Below are 19,011 nucleotides of genomic sequence, written 5' to 3'. Positions count from 1 at the left end.
CCATGATTTTCCTTTTAAGACCATTTCTATTGGTGCCCCCAAGAAACATGTACATACCAGCAATTCCAGGAACCCCAGGAGAGCCACGGGGACCTGCAAATCCATAACAGTAATTACTTAAGCATAAGGACGTACATACATTCCTCTCCCCCATATTTGAAATCTTGGGTGGCCATATTATCGTCATAATATACAATAACATTATAATTATATAATATGTATTTATATAATAAATATTATAATATATAATAAATATTTCATACTTTTTCTTCCACTTTCATATAGATAAATATTAGAAAGCTTCACTTGTTTAGTCAAACCACAGAGAAGAAATTAGTTTGAGATGCTTAGCACTCAGAAGTGAATCACCCCACCTTCCCACCTTCAAACAACTCAGCGGACATCTACGAGGAGCCTGCTCTGCGTTTGACCCTTGGTGGGATGGGGCAGATGGGAGAATGGTGAACAGCTAGAACTGTCAGGGTCCTGTGGTTTGGCCTGGTGTTGCATCTCAGGTCACTTCCAGCTGTGACAGTGCAACAGGGTTCCAATTCTCTGATACTTGTGAGTGACTTAGAGTGAACATACCAGATTAAAAAAAAAAAAATCTATGTTCGTGTCTGTACTTCTCTGTCGATTTATTTAAGAACACTGGGAACTTCTCCTCTTTTAAGTGAAATTCTCCTTTGAAATCTTATTTGCATCATTAATTGGCCTTAGATCAGTGGTTCTTGGTCCTGCCTGCATACTAGAATCATCTAGAGAGTTTTTATAATCTACCAGTGCTCAGGGCCCCCCTCTGGACAGTTATGTCAGAATCCCAGAGATGGGACTTTGGCATGTCATTATTTAGAAGTTCCCAAGGATGCTGATGTGTGGCCACGGAGGAGAACTCTTGGCCTATACCTTTCTAATCTATCCAATGGGATGGCATCTGAGTAAATGTGACTCTGCTTCATGGTGCCAGGAGTCAGAAAACCCAAGTTCAGGCCCCTTTTGTCCCTATTGTGTGGGTTTGCTCAAATTACAGTTTTTCAGGGTCCCCGTTTTTTCTTTTGTACCCCACTGAGATCGCTGATTCTTCCCATTCCCTCCTCCGGCCCTCTGGCCACATTTGTGTTTTCTTGTCAGACTTGAACTTGATTCTTTTGCACACAAAGGGAATTTAATTACCTTCTATGGTAGAGCACCTATGGAATTTTCATATAAAGGTATGAAAATTAGGACACACCAATACTGCCACCCACGAAAACAGGGAGACCTCTCTGTTGCCCCCATGCAAATTCTAGGTCTATAAGCACATTTGCTATATGTTGCCTGGAAAGAAACACACGGAAATGGTCAGCAAATGCTTTAGGAAGAAATTTATTCTCACCTTGTGGGCCACGAGCTCCTTTAGGGCCTGGTGGGCCTGGAAGTCCTTCATCTCCCTTTTCCTGGTATACATCATAATATTCTGTCTTAAAGGAAAAAGAAACAAATAGAGATACAGGATAGCTATTTATGGTGGGCTCACCAAATGCAATACCTCAATGTCCCCCCTCACACAAGAAATGGTGTTTTCCTGAATTTGTAAGTTTATGTGTTAGCAGGAATAAAGTAATGTATACATGATGGATAAATTTGAAGATCAAAGTTGATGATTCTGGTATCATGATATCATATATTTCATAGGCTTTCAGTGAGAAATGTATTTTATGATGGGAATGAGCCAGTTCACACCCTCACAGTTCCATATGTATATATACATACATCCATATCGAGATATGTGGGATATATATATACAGAAATTAAAGTTTCACAGGCAGTGACTCACCATTTTGACATAACAACACTTGATTTTTTTTTTATTATCCTATTTCACTTTTTAAAAATGCTTGTCCTCATGGACTAACTTTATTTCAGAGTATGTTGGGACCCACCCATTAAAAAAATACTCCATTTTGATTATTTCTTTAAATTTAAGGATACTGCTGACTTGCAATAATTAGGAGGGTTATCATGTCTAACATGTTGGGTGGACCTACTGCTGGTCTCCTATACTCTCTGGTTCCTAAGTAGAACTTCCAAGGAAGTTACTAGAAGCTGCTGAGTTATATAGAATGGAAACACACACAGCAAGCTAGGAATGCCAAGAATTTCTCTCACGTGCAACTGGCAAGTCAATTTCACTTAGAATTCAGTACATTTATCTTGAAGGAAAGAAAATGAACATAAATGTTTTGGTGTTGTTTTCTCAAATGCTGCGTGGGACCAGTTTGTTTGGCGTGTTTAAAAAAAGAGGTAACAAAAGTATTGTGGTTAATCAACTATGCATAAAATCATAAAAATAATTCATAATAGTAACAGTAACGATCACTTAATAATCATCACAAAACCTATAATGACATACGTGCTCCTGCCAACTGCTGGCTAAGTGTTTTCACAAAATGGCCCATTTCTTCTTCCCCGAAACTCCATGAAAGTGTTCTGGGACTACTTGCATCTGAATCATTGGCTTGTGTGAAGATGTGAATTTCCAGGACGCTCCTCCAGTTACTGAGTTAAATTGCTTAGTTGAAGGGGTCTGAGAACTGTGTTAGTAATGGAACCCCTCACCCCGGCTCCGTGACTCTTTTATCATCATGGACCTTTCTGTACAACTGGCTTAATCACAAATGCCAGCTCTGTTCAGCACACTGAATATGAGAACTACTGTCTTTTCTGTTTTTTTTTTTGTTGTTGTTGTTGTTGTTTTTAAGGTTTATTTATTTTTTTAAGTGAGGGGACAGGGGAGGGGCTGAAAGAGAGGGAGACAGTATCTTAAGCAGACTCTGAGCTCAGCACAGAGACTGCCTAGGGGTCGATCTCACGACCCTGAGGTCTTGATCTGAGCAGAAACCAAGAGTCTGACCAACTGCACCACCTAGGTGCCCTGAGAACTACTGTCTTCTAAAGGCAGAAGAGAAGGGGATACCAGAATTCAGAGCTTGGGTCCCTTCTACTCATCTCCTTAAGCTACAGAGTCACAAAACAGAGAATATGACTGCTCTGCAGTAGAGCTGATGGACATCACACCCATGTCCATGCCAGAGAGAGGAGACTGCCTGCGGAATTGGAGTTTGGGCAGGGGTGGTCACTGATCTTTGCTGGCCCTGGTTGAGTTTCTGCTGCCTGGAAATGCAGGTTGTCATACCTGGGCCCAGCTGGAGTGGGTGGAGTGGGCTCCCTCTCCCCTCGGTTCCCCAGCTGGCCTCCAGTGCATCCCTCCTATTCTCTCAAGGACACAAGTCAGCTTGGCCATGTCTGATTGGACGTAAGAGTTCTGCTTGACCACTGACCAGGGTGGGCATTTCTAGGGTCTTCCAGAGACCAGATAGGACCAAATAGAAATTTGGTCCTATCTGCATATAATCTTGCATATTAACAAATTTGGCAATGGACAAATAATGACAATAGCTATTTTCTTCCTTGGTTTGATAAAAAAGTGAATACCATAATCTCTATCTTAAGTTAAGACACTGACTCAAAATTTCCTTGATACTTTGAAGGACTTGATCAAATAGGAAATGGATACTGTCTTTAGTTACACTTACTGGACCACGAAATCCTGGAGGGCCAATGTCCCCTTTCCACCCCTGTATTGAAAGACAGTTACAAATTATGAGTACATTAACATTATTTATTTGGTATGCTTAAAAAGCAAAATGCAGTTAAACAATAAATCAATGCTAAAAGTTATGTTATTTCCATGTCATGTACAAATCTCACTGATCACAATGTCAGTCAGCTTCTACCACACAGAGCAGGTTTTATATCTTTCCCACAAAACTGCCCTTTAGGTATCTATGTAAATTTGTCACACCTCTCTTTTCCTCTTAATAAACATAACTAAGGTATTTTAATTGCAATCCTTGTACGTATTTTCAGGGCATGGTCAGGAAAGGGTGGACAAAAACCAAGCAGTTAAAAAGCCTAAGGACGGGAGGTTAGAGAGGGGATCACCTTAATGCCGTCTTCACCCTGTAACCCAGGGAGGCCCCTGTTGCCTTTGGCTCCCTGTGGAAAAGGACAAAGAGAATGGGTCAGAAGACATACAAGTCATTTTCTTCTGTGGGAAGCAGGAACAGTTGGAGCTCCTTTTTTTTTTTTTTTTTTTTTTTTTTAAATTCTAATACTTCATTAGAAGAGTTTTTTATTAATACTAGTTAAAGTCATCTTCAGGATTTGGAGAAATATATCAACCTTAAACAATAAAATCAAAAGACAACTGACAGAATTGGGAGAAGATATTTGCAAACGACATATCAGATAAAGGACTAGTGTCCAGAATCTATAAAGAACTTAGCAAACTCAACACCCAAAGAACAAATAATCCAATCAAGAAATGGGCAGAGGACATGAACAGACATTTCTGCAAAGAAGACATCCAGATGGCCAACAGACACATGAAAAAGTGCTCCATATCACTCGGCATCAGGGAAATACAAATCAAAACCACAATGAGATATCACCTCACACCAGTCAGAATGGCTAAAATCAACAAGTCAGGAAATGACAGATGCTGGCGAGGATGCGGAGAAAGGGGAACCCTCCTACACTGTTGGTGGGAATGCAAGCTGGTGCAGCCACTCTGGAAAACAGCATGGAGGTTCCTCAAAATGTTGAAAATAGAACTGCCCTATGACCCAGCAATTGCACTATTGGGTATTTACCCTAAAGATACAAATGTAGTGATCCAAAGGGGCACATGCACCCGAATGTTTATAGCAGCAATGTCCACAATAGCCAAACTATGGAAAGAACCTAGATGTCCATCAACAGATGAATGGATCAAGAAGATGTGGTATATATACACAATGGAATACTATGCAGCCATCAAAAGAAATGAAATCTTGCCATTTGCAACAACATGGATGGAACTAGAGCGTATCATGCTTAGCGAAATAAGTCAAGCAGAGAAAGACAACTATCATATGATCTCCCTGATATGAGGAAGTGGTGATGCAACATGGAGGCTTAAGTGGGTAGAAGAAGAATAAATGAAACAAGATGGGATTGGGAGGGAGACAAACTATAAGTGACTCTTAATCTCACAAAACAAACTGAGGGTTGCCGGGGGGAGGGGTTTTGGGAGAAGGGGGTGGGATTATGGACATTGGGGAGCGTATGTGATTTGGTGAGTGCTGTGAAGTGTGTAAACCTGGTGATTCACAGACCTGTACCCCTGGGGATAAAAATATATGTTTATAAAAAATAAAAAATTAAAAAAAAAACCAATAAATAAAACTAAAAATACCATAAGACATAGACCATTTATAATCTTGCATATTAACAAACGTACTGGTTTGGAGAGCTGACATTGGTCCTCCAACCATCCGATGAAGTCATTTTTCTGAGTGGACTTGTTTGAATATTTTTCTAACAGTGCATATACTTTTCTCTCATCCCTGATCTTTTTAGATAACTCCATAAAAACCAAACAGTAATTGTGAGTTCAAGACATCTTTGTGGATTAAGGAGAATACCTCTTTTTTTTTTTTTTTTAACATTTCATTTGTTTATACATTTTCAAGACAAAAAGTTAGGGATGATAGATCTAAAGGCCTACAAGAAGGAAGAGGAGGCAGCACATTTATAATGATGTCTGAAGGAGTACAGACTCAGAGCAGTATAGATTTTATTATGTCTGCTATGTAAGAGGCACAAAGCCTTTGGTCTGATCAATTGTCTTTAAGCATTCCCCTTTGGAATAATGACCAAAGGCCAGAGCTTGCACCAAAAAGTACAGAAACTGTGTTTAATGCTCTCTGTGGGACAGAGGTATACAACTAATACTTTCTTATATGCATACAAAAGGAGTATTTGTTTAGTTCTGTGATTTTTATATGCTTCTGCTTGTAATGCTGTGGAGCTCTTTTAAAAAAAAATTATTAATTTTAGAGAGGGAAAGAGAGAGAGTGAGCACGTACACACCCATGAGTGGGGGGAGAGGCAGAGTGAGAGGGAGAGAGAGAATCTTTAAGCAGACTCCCCACTGAGCATGAAGCCCAACTTGGGGCTCAATCCCATGACCCTGAGATCAAGGCCTGAGTCAAAATCAAGAGTCAGATGCTTAACCGACTGAACCACCCAGGCACCCTGGAACTCCTTTTTGAAAAGAAAAAATAAGGTGTGCTCTGATGCTCTCTCTTCACGGTGAGGATGTAACACTTCAATTCTCAAATACAGATTTAAAAATCTATATGCTTTTGCTAACTTAATAACTATTAGTAATTCTCCAAATCCTTCTTTATTTAATGGGACTGACATTTCAACAACAAACATCGATGGGCCAAACATGTCTTTACCTCAGTGCCAGGGAAACCAGGGGCACCATCTTTGCCAGGTTTTCCCTAAAACAAAAAACAAAGCAAAAACACAAAATTTAATAAATATGGATAACTTTAATAAATAAGGAAAATGTAAATAATAAATGATCATCTCCTCTTGACCTCGGGCAAGAGAGCATGACAGAAACTTCCCACCCATCTGTTAGAAGGAAAAACTATTAATCACAGAACACACATGAACTTCTCTTGCTGGGGAAGGCAGAAGCTAGTCAGAATAGGAAATTAGGGAAGACCAATGGAAGAAAGATTGGAAATTAAGAGTAGCTGAGTTTAAATGAGTTTGATACTGCCCATCCCAGCTTGGAAGAAAAATTGAAAAAGCAGAGAAATGGACAAAAAGACCTAAAAAGAGTTCACCGTCAAATTATTTATTTCAAATGTTGGCAATTTCCTGATCCGCCCATGTGCCGATATTTGAACACCTTTGTAAAGCTGTATGGCATTGTCCCAAACAGACAGGCTTTTGGGTGAACTATTAACAATGTCTACTTTCTGTGACAGGATTCAATATCATATTGACTGAGCACTTTTTCTTAGGAAAAAGTATTTTTCTCAATATATAATCTTTAGAGTCTTTAGACAATATATGTGTTTAAATCTTTCTAAAATAGACCTGGGTGAGTGAGTGAACCCTGGTTGCTTCTGTCTCCCCAGCTCCCATGTCACAATGTGCCCCATCTTCTTTGGGGATCTGCCCTTCCCTCGCTGTGTGGGTCTGATGGGACTGTGGATCACATTATGCCCCGCCATTCTGGCCTGGCCAATCCTGGAAACTTTCTCTCCTGGCCACAGTCACCTTTCCAGGGTGAGACTTAGGAGCACTCTGGGTCAATTAGAGCGATTCTCTGGGGTGTTATTAGTGGATACAGGGAGACACCCTTTCTTCTTGGAGGCCATTAACCTGAAGCTGTGTGCTGCTACTTCCTGCTATTTCTTCCCATTGCTGCCGACGTGGAGGATCAATGTCAAAGGAGACCATGAGGTCAATACACAGAGGAGGAGAAACGATAGGGAGAGCACTGCCCATCCTGTTTCAGGCTCTGAAGTCCTCGAAGGCTGTCTGAGCCTTGAACTCCTCAGATACTTGAAAAAATAAGTTTCATTTCCTAAATCTTTGAAAAAACGTACAAAAATCTAAGCTAGTTTGAATTGGGCATCTTACACTTGTCTCCTAAAGAGATCTGAGCATTGACTGATACAGGTTGCATATGACACTGAACTTCCAAATTTACCTGCGGGCCAGGTTCTCCAGGAGCACCCTTTTGAGATCCATAAGATTCTCCAGGCGGTCCCTGTAATTAATAAGAGTTATGTCAAATTTTATGAATTGATTTTTTGACTCACCCTCAATTGTCATTAAGTTGTTTCTTCTGATTATTCTGTTATATTTTTAAATGTTCCAATGGTGGGTCATCTCATGTATAAGCATTCATTTAAAAACAGATGCAAAACGAGGGTTTTGGAGGGAAGGGGGTTGGGGAGGGGGGCTGGGCTAGCCTGGTGGTGGGTATTAAGGAGGGCATGTATTGCATGGAGCACTGGGTATGGTGCATAAACAATGAATCTTGGAACACTGAAAAATAAAATGAAATAAAATGAAATGACCATAAAAAAATAAAAACAAAAGTAAAAACAGATGGTAAAATAGCAGATGCTGAAGATAAATTATAAGATGGGAGACAGTGGGTGGGTATACAACCATGCAGGGCTTTCGGCTAGAAGAGGCTATGAAATGATTGTAGTATATTCTGTGATGTCTGTGCTGAAATATTATCATGCTTTAACTAGTATTAAGATTTAAAAGGAGATCATACATCAAAATCCACACTAAGGCTCTACTTCATGTTTCAAGGAAACAGTATGACTCTGAATAACCTACTGAGGGTCCAGGAGGTCCAGATTTCCCCATGGCTCCCTTGTCTCCCTTCTCCCCTTTGAGGTCCTGCCACAAAAAGAATTTAAAGTCATTACACACAGATCAAACAAAATAATACCGCTTTTACTTGAAAAATTTCTCTGTTCAACGAATTGTATCTACAAACTACTTACAAACCTCCTGTTAACATGACAGACTATCATTTTTCATAATCCAAATTTTATACTTGTGAACCCATTAAAACCACACTTAAACTTTTGTTGTTTTAAAAAAAGCATCTTTTGGATCAAACTATGTTAAACCAACTTAATTCCTGAATCCGTTTTCAATAAGCACATTCAAATCATTCCCAACGTATCTTATTTTCATTTTTAATATACAGAAATTATTTTCACTGGGATCAATTAGTTTCTGAGCATGTGTTAAAAGGAGGATTTGATTGCTTTAGTCAGGTTTGTTTGTGTTCTTATCACATTTCATTGACTGTATTTTCCCCAGTGTGAGTCTCCTCTTGGAGCATCATTTTTTTCAAACTCAAAAATTGTCCCCTGGGTCCAACCTTCCAGATCTAGATTTTCATCAAGATAAGATATTTTTTTCTTTCCATTTCTGGCCAATAAAATTTTAGACTTCTTTAATTTTGTTGTTGTTGGTGGTGTTGTTGTTGTTGATTACCTCTGAGAAGTTTAGCTTTTCTCCTTAGATCAATTTTTTCCAATCTTCAATGAGAGTTACTATTTTGGTCATATCAAATTTCACCATGTTTTGTTTTAACTCTTCTCAGTTTTGTTTTGATAACTTTTACCATTAAAAATTAATTATATTGGAGAGTAAGGGTTAGAGGGTTTATATTTTAGGAGATGAAAATGTTCTAAAGTTGCATGTGGTAATAGTTGTACAACCCATGAATACACTGAAAGCCACTAAAATATGCAACAAATAAGTGAGCTTTGCAGTATATAAATTATATCTGAATTATGTTGTAAAAATTAATATAACTAAAACCCATGAATTTTATTTTTTTAAAGCAGTGAATTACATGGTATGGGAATTATATTTTAATCTAGCTATTATTAAAAAAATCAGAACTTTAAAGAAGAAGGTTTATGTTTATTTCGTAGTTAATCCAGAGGAAAATTGTTAGTTAACCCCTTACTTCCCATGCTCTCTTCCCCCAGACATTCAGGATCAGGTTTGTGTCTAGGTTTGGGGTATTATATTATGATTCACTTTTTCTGAGCATTCATTCAGTTCTATATCCTGGTCCTTCTAGCTACCCTAGAGTAGGAGCAAAAAAGCAAATGTTCATTTTGAAAAACAGGATCACAGTGTCCTTAGAGAGGAATGCAGGCCACATTGCCCTTGGGGACATAATGGCAGGTAAAAATGTCCCATTTGATTTTCACACTATTCCACTAATATCTTTAGGTCCTTACTGTCTGGCTGGATCAGAGCCATATACCCATTTTGTTATCATTTATTCAAAAATACTCACCAAACCCCCATCTGAGTTAGGAACAATGTGGGGGTGGTGAGGATAAAAGGTGAGCAAAATCAGATCCAGGCTCTACCTTCTAGAATCGTGGAAGTTGCTAGCATCTGATCTTGCCTCCGATCTCTGTCTTATGTTTTCTGGTTCTCAAGTAAAAGATGGATAAAAAATAAAATCCAGAGGCTGAGGCTGGCTCAGAGGGCTCAGAGGGCAAAGCTTATAAAAGAGGTAAGGGAGGGGCGCCTGGGTGGCTCAGTGGGTTAAGCCTCTGCCTTCCGCTCAGGTCATGATCTCAGGGTCCTGGGATGGGTCCCTGGGATGGGCTCTCTGCTCAGCGGGGAGCCTGCTTTCTCCTCTCTCTCTGCCTGCCTCTCTGCCTACTCGTGATCTCTCTCTCTCTCTCTGTGTCAAATAAATAAATAAATAAATAAATAAACAAAATCTTAAAAAAAAAAAAAGGGGGGGGAGAGATAAGGGATCACGAGAACTCCCCCCGGAAGTGAGAACACACAACCTGTGTAATAAGATGGAAGAGTTACCGTTCTGTTATCCGGGCCAGTTAGTGTCACAATAACCGTTCCTGGTGGTCCCGGGGGTCCTGTTAATCCTTTTACACCCTAAAAACAAACACACTCAGGAACGCGAAACCAAACAACATCACCTCGGTTTTTGGAGAGCTAGATTTTCCCCTTTGGTTCTTAGGTAAGAAGATATCTCAAATGACAAAGCAAACATGTTTGTTCCAGTGTCACTTACAGACTAAGAAGTGCAGGATGATTGCTATGAAATTCAAAATGTCTTGCCCATAAATAAACCACAATATTTGAATTACCTGCTCTCCTTTTTGTCCTATCACATTATCGCCCATGTGACCCTGTAAGAAAAGAAAACATTAAATTATTTTTAAAAAATGGATATGAGGAGTCTAAACCCACTGATGTTCCTTCCAATGTTTGTAAGGGAACGTTTGTATTTTAATGGTGATGTCAGTGTTACAAAAATTACTTCAGCTATTTCTTGCAGGAGAGAGGCAATATGTTTCCTTCAAAAGTGGAGATCACAAAGTGCAGAGGGCTTAAGGGATTGACTTCACAAGGCGAAGGAGGACATGACGTGGGATGGGATGGGGAAGAGAAACCAGCTTGGAGAAGGTTTTCCTGGCTCAGACACTGGTTATCTCACTTTCTGATGCCCTCGTTTTCTCATCTTAAAGAGGGAAGGATGATTGAACTTCTAGATTCTGAAATTCAAAAGTTGAAGGAGGCTAAGAAAACATTTGAGGCTATCTCCCTTCACTAGTCATTTACTGAATTGAGCTAAGTCTAATGTGAATAGTCCGTCTCCTGTAACAATGGCTAATCTATCATATCAACCAATGCCTCCTTGCTATTTTTTTTTAACTATTTATTTAAATCTTGGTAGTTACCATACAGTGCAACACTGGTTTCTGGAGTAGAGGTCAATGATTCATCACTTCCATACTACATCCTGTGCTCATCTCAAGTGCCTCCTGGCTTTTCTGCTCTTGAGTATATAGATCTTTCCCCCATTAGCCCACAGAAACTACAGAAAGAAAGCTCAAGATAAGGAATGAAAACACTTTAAATCTCAGCTCTGTCATTTACGGTCTAGTTGACCACTCAGATAATGATATAATAATTGTGGAAACACCTTGGCAAGTTCCCTGCACACCAAGTCTAGCTATAGTGAGCAAGTACTACTACTGTGTGAGGACTAATTTCCTGGGGGGCTCAGTCTCACTCAATACTTTCCTACCTAGTTAATGGAGGGGCTCAGAATAAGCCACTCCAAAATATATCACTTTGGCATAAGAATTATTTTGAGCTCAAGACAACTGAGTAACAGCAAATGGAGAAAAGTTTCTCCACCCTCCTCCATTTGCCCAAGGGCAGGGTTTGGGGCCATCTTCCCCAAGGGAAGATGTCACCTGGCTCTTCTTCTATACTAGGAAGAGGAGACAATTACCACTGGAGTCAGCACTGACTGAAATCTTCAACAAAACTTACTGAAATAACCCTCATCTCCCATTAGTTTCCTCCATATATTTACCTGCCTGCAATTTACTGCACCCTACAAGTTCAAAGCCCTTTTCCTTTGTCTTGTCACTCTTCCACAGATTTTTATCATCCTTTGTTAATATGGTACACAAGCCTCTGGACCTGAAGGCCTCTTTGGGGTTTTTATTTCATTTCTGTGAGGCCCCCACATGCAAATGAAAGAAACCTTCTTCTTCTGTTAATAAGTCTTTTTTCAATTCCATTTGCATGTCCCCACTCAGGACCTAAGAGGATAGAGAAAAAGGTTTTCCTCCCCAACACTAGCAAGTGGTCTTTTTATGAGAAGGACATGCAGGACCCTGCTCAATGAGTACATGAATATTCACCCTTCATTTACTAGCATTAAGATCAGGTTGGCGTTGGGAAACAGCCTACTACAAAAGTTTATAGGATAAAGTGTTGGGTGATGGGTAGGACTATCGGAAATGGGAAGTCTATGGACTTGCCCTAATCTGATAGGGAGCTCCTTATAACTGAATTATCTAGGATCAAGTTACTAAGTCCAGGGAGGAGAAAGTGAAGGGTACAAAGCTGCTTGTTCTGTTCCCTTCCCTGCCAGGGATCCTGTGGCTTCTAGAGAAGGACCAGGATGTAACCACATGTCCAGTCAGACCAGGTTTGTCTTTTAGCTCATTTTCTGTGTTCCAGCTGTTGTGTTATATGAACCATAATATACCTTAGGTCCTGGAGGTCCCATGGGTCCTGGAAAGCCCTAGAAAAATGCACAAGTTAAAACTATAGCAAACAATGTGCGAAGATGAAAACTCTGTGTAAAGTTTTCACTATACTGAGTTTATTAGGTTACAGGGTCTATAGTAGTGATGATTTCATACTCACTAAGAATCCTGGAGGGCCAGGTGGACCAACAGGTCCCGGAAAGCCTGGAAGGCCTGGCAAACCCTGTAAATTAAAAGAAGAATAGAGTTAAGCTTGAATTTACTTCTCATCTAAGAACAATGTCCATTAATTAAATCCATTAAAATATTTTAGTGAAATCTGAGGAACATGATGCCTCTCATTTACGGCTGCAGTTAATTACGAAAAAAAAAAAAAAAAAAAAAAGAAAAGAAAAGAAAATGCCTAAAAGCATGTTGCCATGTATAAACAGGATGCCAGGAACATGCTGATGGCAACATTTCCAGAATTATTTTAGAGCTTTTTTTTTTAATTTTTAAAATTTTGCTTTTCTGTCTATCTCTCTTTCTGCCTCACTGTCTCCCTCAGCCAAGTATGCTCCTCGGGTAGGGCCCTCTGCTTAGGCACAATACCATCCTTTTATATTAGTTTCATGGAGTATCATATGAGGTGAATGCTTTAGAATGAAATGAAGTCAATATGTCAACAGAAGAAATATGAATGTCTATTTCACATGTTCTTGTGGTTGTCAGGGGTGGGGATGGGGGACGGTGAAATGGGTGAAGGGGGTCAAAGACAGAAACCTCCTGCTAGAAATAAATAAGTCTTGGGGATATAAGGTACAGCATAGTGACTGTAGGTAACAACACTGTACTCCAGATTTGAAAGTTGCTAAGAAAGTAAAGTTCTCATCACAAGAAAAAAAGAGTATTCATCACTGTGGTGATGGAGATTAACTAGACTTATTGTGAGGATCGTTCCACAATATGTGCTAATATCTAATCATTACCCTGCACCTCTGAAACTAATATAATGTCATATGTCGATTATACCTCAATAAAAAAAGAAAACAAAACAAAAGAAAACAGAAAACAAACCACAAAAATGTTCCTGAGACGGTGAGAAGGAGATTTAGGGGAAAACAGAGAAGGAGAGACAGACAAATACAGAGTCACTGAGATACAGAGAGAAGAGAAAAAGGAGAAGGACAGACAGACAGACAGACAGGGACCGAGAGGCAGAGCTAGAGGACTGAGAATAACGAGACCCTCTCTGACAGGTGATACCTGGAATCCCGGAACTCCTGGCAACCCAGGGTCACCTCTTCCATCAAGTTCTATATCTTCTGCAGCAGGGGCACCCTTGAAAATGAAGAACTTCATTAAACGTAATCATAAACATAAACATATTTTCAAAACTCCTTTAAATGCTTCTTCAAACTCCTACTCCCTCAAGGACACAAGAGCTTTTCAGGATATATCCTTAGAGAAATGATTTAGGATTATGTAGTTACTCCATTTTGAAGAAATAAAAGATTTTCCTGTATCCTAAAACTGACAATTTACTACAGAAGGAAGAAAGACACAAGGATGAGAAACATTTCTCAAGATACCAAAATTAGTGGCAACTCCTGATCTAGAAGGTGAGGCCCCCAGGCTGAGGTCAAGTCTCTTCTCCTAGACTCTATTTCCTTAAAGAATTTTATAAACATTGTATCCCTTAAGAGATATGTATGACAAGAGCTAAAAGAAGTTGTTGAATAGGAATAAATATCGTGTCCAATTTTTAGTTGGTTTCCGAATTAATTGTGAAACTCGATTTGTAATTATTTACATCTCATTATTTAATAGCAGTCCTTTCATATGTCCACTTAGAGATAATAATACGCCACGCTTGACTTACCTTTTCTCCTTTCAAACCAATAGCACCCTAAAAAAAGGAAACCAAATACATAACATCACTGCTTTGTCCCTGCTGCTATTCTGCTCCCTCTCCCACTGTCTACTTTCCACTCTTTTTTAGATTTTTTAAATTTAAATCCAGTTAATTAACACATAGTGTGTCATTACTTTCAGAGGTAGACTTCCACAAAGTCATTCATCAGCTTTATATAGCCCCCGGTGCTCATTATATCATGGTCCCTCCTTAATATTCATCACCCAGTGACCCCATCCCCTCACCCCCTCCCTTCCAGCAACCCTGTTTGTTACCTACGATTCAGCCGTCTCTTGCAGTTTATCTCCCTCTCTGATTTCATCTTGTTTTATTTTTTCCTGCCTTCTCCTATGCTCCTCTGTGTTGCTTCTTAAACTCCGCATACTAGTGAGATCATATGATAAATCTTTCTCTAATTGACTTATTTCGCTTAGCATAATACCCTCTAGTTCCAACCATATGACTGCAAATGGCAAGATTTCATTTTTTGATGGCTGAGTAGTATTCCACTGCATATATATTCCCACTGGTTTTTAAACACGCTTGAGTTTCTCTCATTTAAACAGACAAAATCTCCCCCCGCCCCGCCAGTCTCTCCTTCATGCCATCTGCAATCTTGCCATTCTGTTCATTCCTTACTCCCCCTCCTGCCTCCATCCACACTGGAAATACCCCTTGCTAAGGTCTGCAATGACAGTGACAATGCTAGAATCAATGACAAGACCTCAGATCTTACTGGACATCTCAGCAGCATTAGGCAGCTGTCAGCCACTCCCCTCTAGTGAAACGCATCTTCCCTGGGCTTCCACAATATTCTTGGTCTTCTTTCTACCAGTAGGGTCCTCCTCTTTACAGACTTATTTCCCTCGACCCAGGTGTCCCATGCTGGGCTTTCTAAGTCTGTTCTGAGGTTATTTCCCCTCTTTCTCTTGCTCATTGTGTCGCCACCATCCAGGGCCTCTCCTCTCACCAAATCCAGCTGCCTATCGCTCATCCCTGCTTGGATGTCTCAAAAGCAAAATAAAGCCTCAAAGCACAAACCTGAACTCAGAAGGCATTTAATCATTCATTCATTCCCCCACCGATGAGTTTAATATCTACTACTGGTTGCCCCTGACTTCCACAAAGTCATGATGGATTTTGGCACATGGCCATTCTGGAGTAAATGACTTGTATTTATACTTTATACAGAGTTAGAAATGGACACCTACCGGGATCCCCGGGTACCCTGGTGTCCCTGGAAGGCCTGGAAACCCTCGCTCACCCTGGAAGGCAGACAAAGCTTGTTATTCTCTTCAGTTGTTCTAGAACAGCTTATTGAGATATTTTCCCTGTTTCTCTCTTCCAGCCCTGTAGTGGTAAATCTAGACTAAGTAACCCAAATTCCTTATGGCTACTGGGTCATGAGGCTGAAAGCCAGAAAACCATTATCTTATTTGAAAACAGGATTAGAATATACTGTTTCTCAAATTGTGCATAAACGGCAAAAGTCCAGTTGTGCCAAAAACCTTTTAATTGCTGTTTCCTTGAAACTTGGGTAATTCGTTCTTTTGTGGGTACCATCTGGGTGAAAGGAAGATGCTGTCATGGAACAAAGAGCATGAGTGAATGCTGGAAAGCCCAGTCACTCTTGCATTCCCAGCTTTCATTTCTGATTTAGATAGAATCACAACCTCAGGTGAAAATCACTGGGTGAGCCCCTAGTTGTCTTTTTGTGCGAGAACATAAGAGAACATTTTCAAAACCAAGAAACCAAGCCACAAGAAGAAAGAAAACCATCATGTTTCCGTCCTGAAGACACATACCAGTGGTTCTGGCTAAAAGAATCTCAAGGAAAATCTGTGCCTTCTCTTTCCTTCTTCCTCTTGATCGATTCAATCTGCGGAACATTTCCTAGCCATCTCCTGGGTGAGAAGTACATACCTTAGAACCATTGCATCCTGGGACACCGGCAGGTCCATAGGGCCCAGGATGGCCCGGGGTGCCCTAAAAACAGAGCAAGTCAGAAAGGTGACATCAGCACTGGGCCCCGGGAACAAGTGGCCATCGTGAGGGACCCACGGTGAGGGAAGAGGTGGTCCAACTTAGACAGTTATTTAAGTACAAATGGCTATTAAATAGCTAAGTTGTATCTTTAGTTATTTTAGGTGATTTAAGTAAAAAGTATAGCCAATAAAATGACCAATCAAAACCAAACATTATCAAGTGAGATACATATATTTTAGATAAAACAAAAAACCTTTCTTTGTAAAATGGAGTCCTTAATATGCTATTTTAAGCTGGAAGAAAGGAAAGGAAAAAGAAGAGGGGTGTATACATAAGGTAGCATTTTATTGTTCTATACTATTAAGCAGAGTTAATATTCTATCTCTTCTCTTTTCTTCTCTTCTTTTCTCTTCCTTCATTTCATTCCTCTCCACTCCACTCCATCTAACCTATCCTGTCCTGTCCTGTCCTGTCCTGTCCCATCTCCTACGGTCAAGACCCATCCTGTCCCATTCCATTCTGTCCCATTCTGCTCTGCTTGGATTGTTCAGGAAATCCAGTTGGACTTGCGTGTCCTACAAATCTGAACTCTAATATGTTATGTGACTCCACTGTGACATTTTCATCCTGTAGCTCCTATCATAGCAACCATTTCCTTGTGCTATTGTTTTAACCTCTTTATTAAAGTGAACTTTCTTTTTATTTCTTTTAAATGCACACATTTTCCCCATTACTTACTGGAAGTCCAGGAGGACCTGAAAATCCCGGCAATCCTGTTATTCCCTAAAGAGGTAGAAAAGGGGAAGGTGGCAAGAAAAACACTTAAAAACTGTTTGACCCTATAAAAATAGAAGCATTTACCATTATGATAACAGCATCCTGCAATGACAATTAGGAATGGCTAAACACTATTTGAAAACAAAACAAAACAAACAAAAAAAAAAAGGTTGGACAAACTTCTCAAAATCTTACATTCATCAAACTACTTTTTAAAAATTTTTATTTAAATCTTAGTTAACATACAGTACAGTATTTAAAAAGATGATTAAAATGGTTTTTGCCTTCTTTGGGGGCATTTTTGAGGCATAATTTGCATACAGTAGATGGCCCCCAGCTTCTGCAAAGAGTTTGAGGCATGTTTACATATGAGTGCAAGTACATACTGGTATCACCACCATCCCGTCCAGACAGGGAACATCTCCACACACAACCCCCCACTGTGGTCCTCTCACACCCTTTCCTAGACCATTAATACCCACCCCCTTTCTGGTTTCTGCCATGACAAATTACTTTTACCTGTTCTTGAACTTCACCTATACAGTGTATCAAACAGAATGTATTCCTTTGTGACATGTGTAGAACTTTTACAGTGCAGAGTTCTTATTTTTTAAAGAAGAAGAATTTTCATCAAACCATCCAGATGGACCAGTTGGACTACTAACCCTCACACCTTTGGGACCAGTGAATCCTGGGAGTCCTGGTGAGCCCTAGATCCAAGAAAAAAAAAAAAAAAGGAACTGGAAATTATTTGGTACTAAGACACTATAAATTAAAAGTTCCCATTCTATTCACACACCAAACTGTTTTGCTCTTGTGATTATTTCAGGGTTAACACAGTGAAATTGCTTGTTTGCTTAACTGAAGCTAAAATACTTTTTAAAAGATTTTTATTTACTTATTTATTTAACAGAGAGATTGAAAGAGGGAGAGAAAGACCAAAAGTAGGCAGAGAGGCTGGCAGAGATTTGGGGGCGGGGGGAAGCAGGCTCTCTGCTAAGCAGAGGGCCCAACTCGGGGCTTGATCCCAGGATCCTCAGAACATGACCTGAGCCAAAGGCAGAGGCTTCACCCACTGAGCCACCCAGGCGCCCCTAAAGCTAAAATATGTATCAGAAAGGACGAACAGAAATTCATTCAAAGCCCTGCTACCCAATGTGGGATCCAGGGTCCTGCAGGATTAACATCACCTGGGAGGCTCCCAGGCCTCCCCCACCCCCACACACATTGATTCCCAATCTACGTTTTCACCAGATTAGAAAAGGACTCTTGTCCCCTTTAATGTCTGAGAAGCGCTGCTGTACAAACCCCGCATTAACCAGACAGCTGCTGAGGTCTGATAAGGATGACGCAGTTATAATGGGGATGAGAATGGCAGCCAATATTTCTGTGCATGAGAAAGACTTTATTAGCAAAATGGGCCTGGCAGGCATGCATAAAGGAACAGCCGAGTAAGGACGGCCTGAACCAGAGATAAACTTGCTCTGGGCATAGGATGAATATGGCATAGAGGCCCTGTTCCTTGGAGAATAACCTTAAATGGAGACTTTTTGAACCAGGCCACTTGGTGGGGAAGTTCCATTGTCCAAAAGCCATTTTTTATCATTCCTGGGAGTTTTAATATGTTTTAGTATATTTGACTTTTTAAATTTTTTAAATTATTTTTGAGACAAGGGTTGTTACAGACAAAAAGGTTGTTACAGACTCTTCTGAGAGGGGAGGGTCAAGGCTACAGCTGGTCTTTGCTGACTGAGGTGGAATGCCTGGGTGCGTGTCCATGTTCTCCGTCTCTGCGGGATGCTGTTTGCATCACGTGCAAGACCCCAGAATTGTGACTCTTTTCATGCATACAATATTTAA

The 19,011-nt window shown here is 40.1% G+C and overlaps 1 protein-coding gene across 2 annotated transcripts in view; it reads right to left on the bottom strand.

The window, feature by feature from the left end:
- Positions 1-19,011, bottom strand: part of COL4A3 (collagen type IV alpha 3 chain) — a 124,494-nt gene that overhangs the window by 39,497 nt on the left and 65,986 nt on the right. For both annotated transcript variants that reach the window (XM_059393620.1, XM_059393619.1), the window contains exons 4-20: positions 17,817-17,861; positions 17,113-17,157; positions 16,312-16,374; positions 15,600-15,653; positions 14,356-14,382; positions 13,740-13,814; positions 12,655-12,717; positions 12,494-12,529; positions 10,572-10,613; positions 10,279-10,356; positions 8,251-8,313; positions 7,604-7,663; positions 6,330-6,374; positions 3,985-4,038; positions 3,576-3,617; positions 1,376-1,460; positions 58-93 (exon numbers count right to left, since the gene is read on the bottom strand). In XM_059393620.1, the coding sequence (XP_059249603.1) occupies positions 58-93; positions 1,376-1,460; positions 3,576-3,617; positions 3,985-4,038; positions 6,330-6,374; positions 7,604-7,663; positions 8,251-8,313; positions 10,279-10,356; positions 10,572-10,613; positions 12,494-12,529; positions 12,655-12,717; positions 13,740-13,814; positions 14,356-14,382; positions 15,600-15,653; positions 16,312-16,374; positions 17,113-17,157; positions 17,817-17,861 (913 nt within the window). The remainder of the gene's footprint in view (positions 1-57; positions 94-1,375; positions 1,461-3,575; positions 3,618-3,984; positions 4,039-6,329; positions 6,375-7,603; positions 7,664-8,250; positions 8,314-10,278; positions 10,357-10,571; positions 10,614-12,493; positions 12,530-12,654; positions 12,718-13,739; positions 13,815-14,355; positions 14,383-15,599; positions 15,654-16,311; positions 16,375-17,112; positions 17,158-17,816; positions 17,862-19,011) is intronic.

Source organism: Mustela nigripes, chromosome 3 (genome assembly GCF_022355385.1).
Source record: "Mustela nigripes isolate SB6536 chromosome 3, MUSNIG.SB6536, whole genome shotgun sequence".
Taxonomy (NCBI): Eukaryota; Metazoa; Chordata; class Mammalia; order Carnivora; family Mustelidae; genus Mustela; species Mustela nigripes.
The sequence above is the reverse complement of the archived record's forward strand: the minus strand, read 5'-3'. Positions and strand labels throughout refer to the sequence as shown.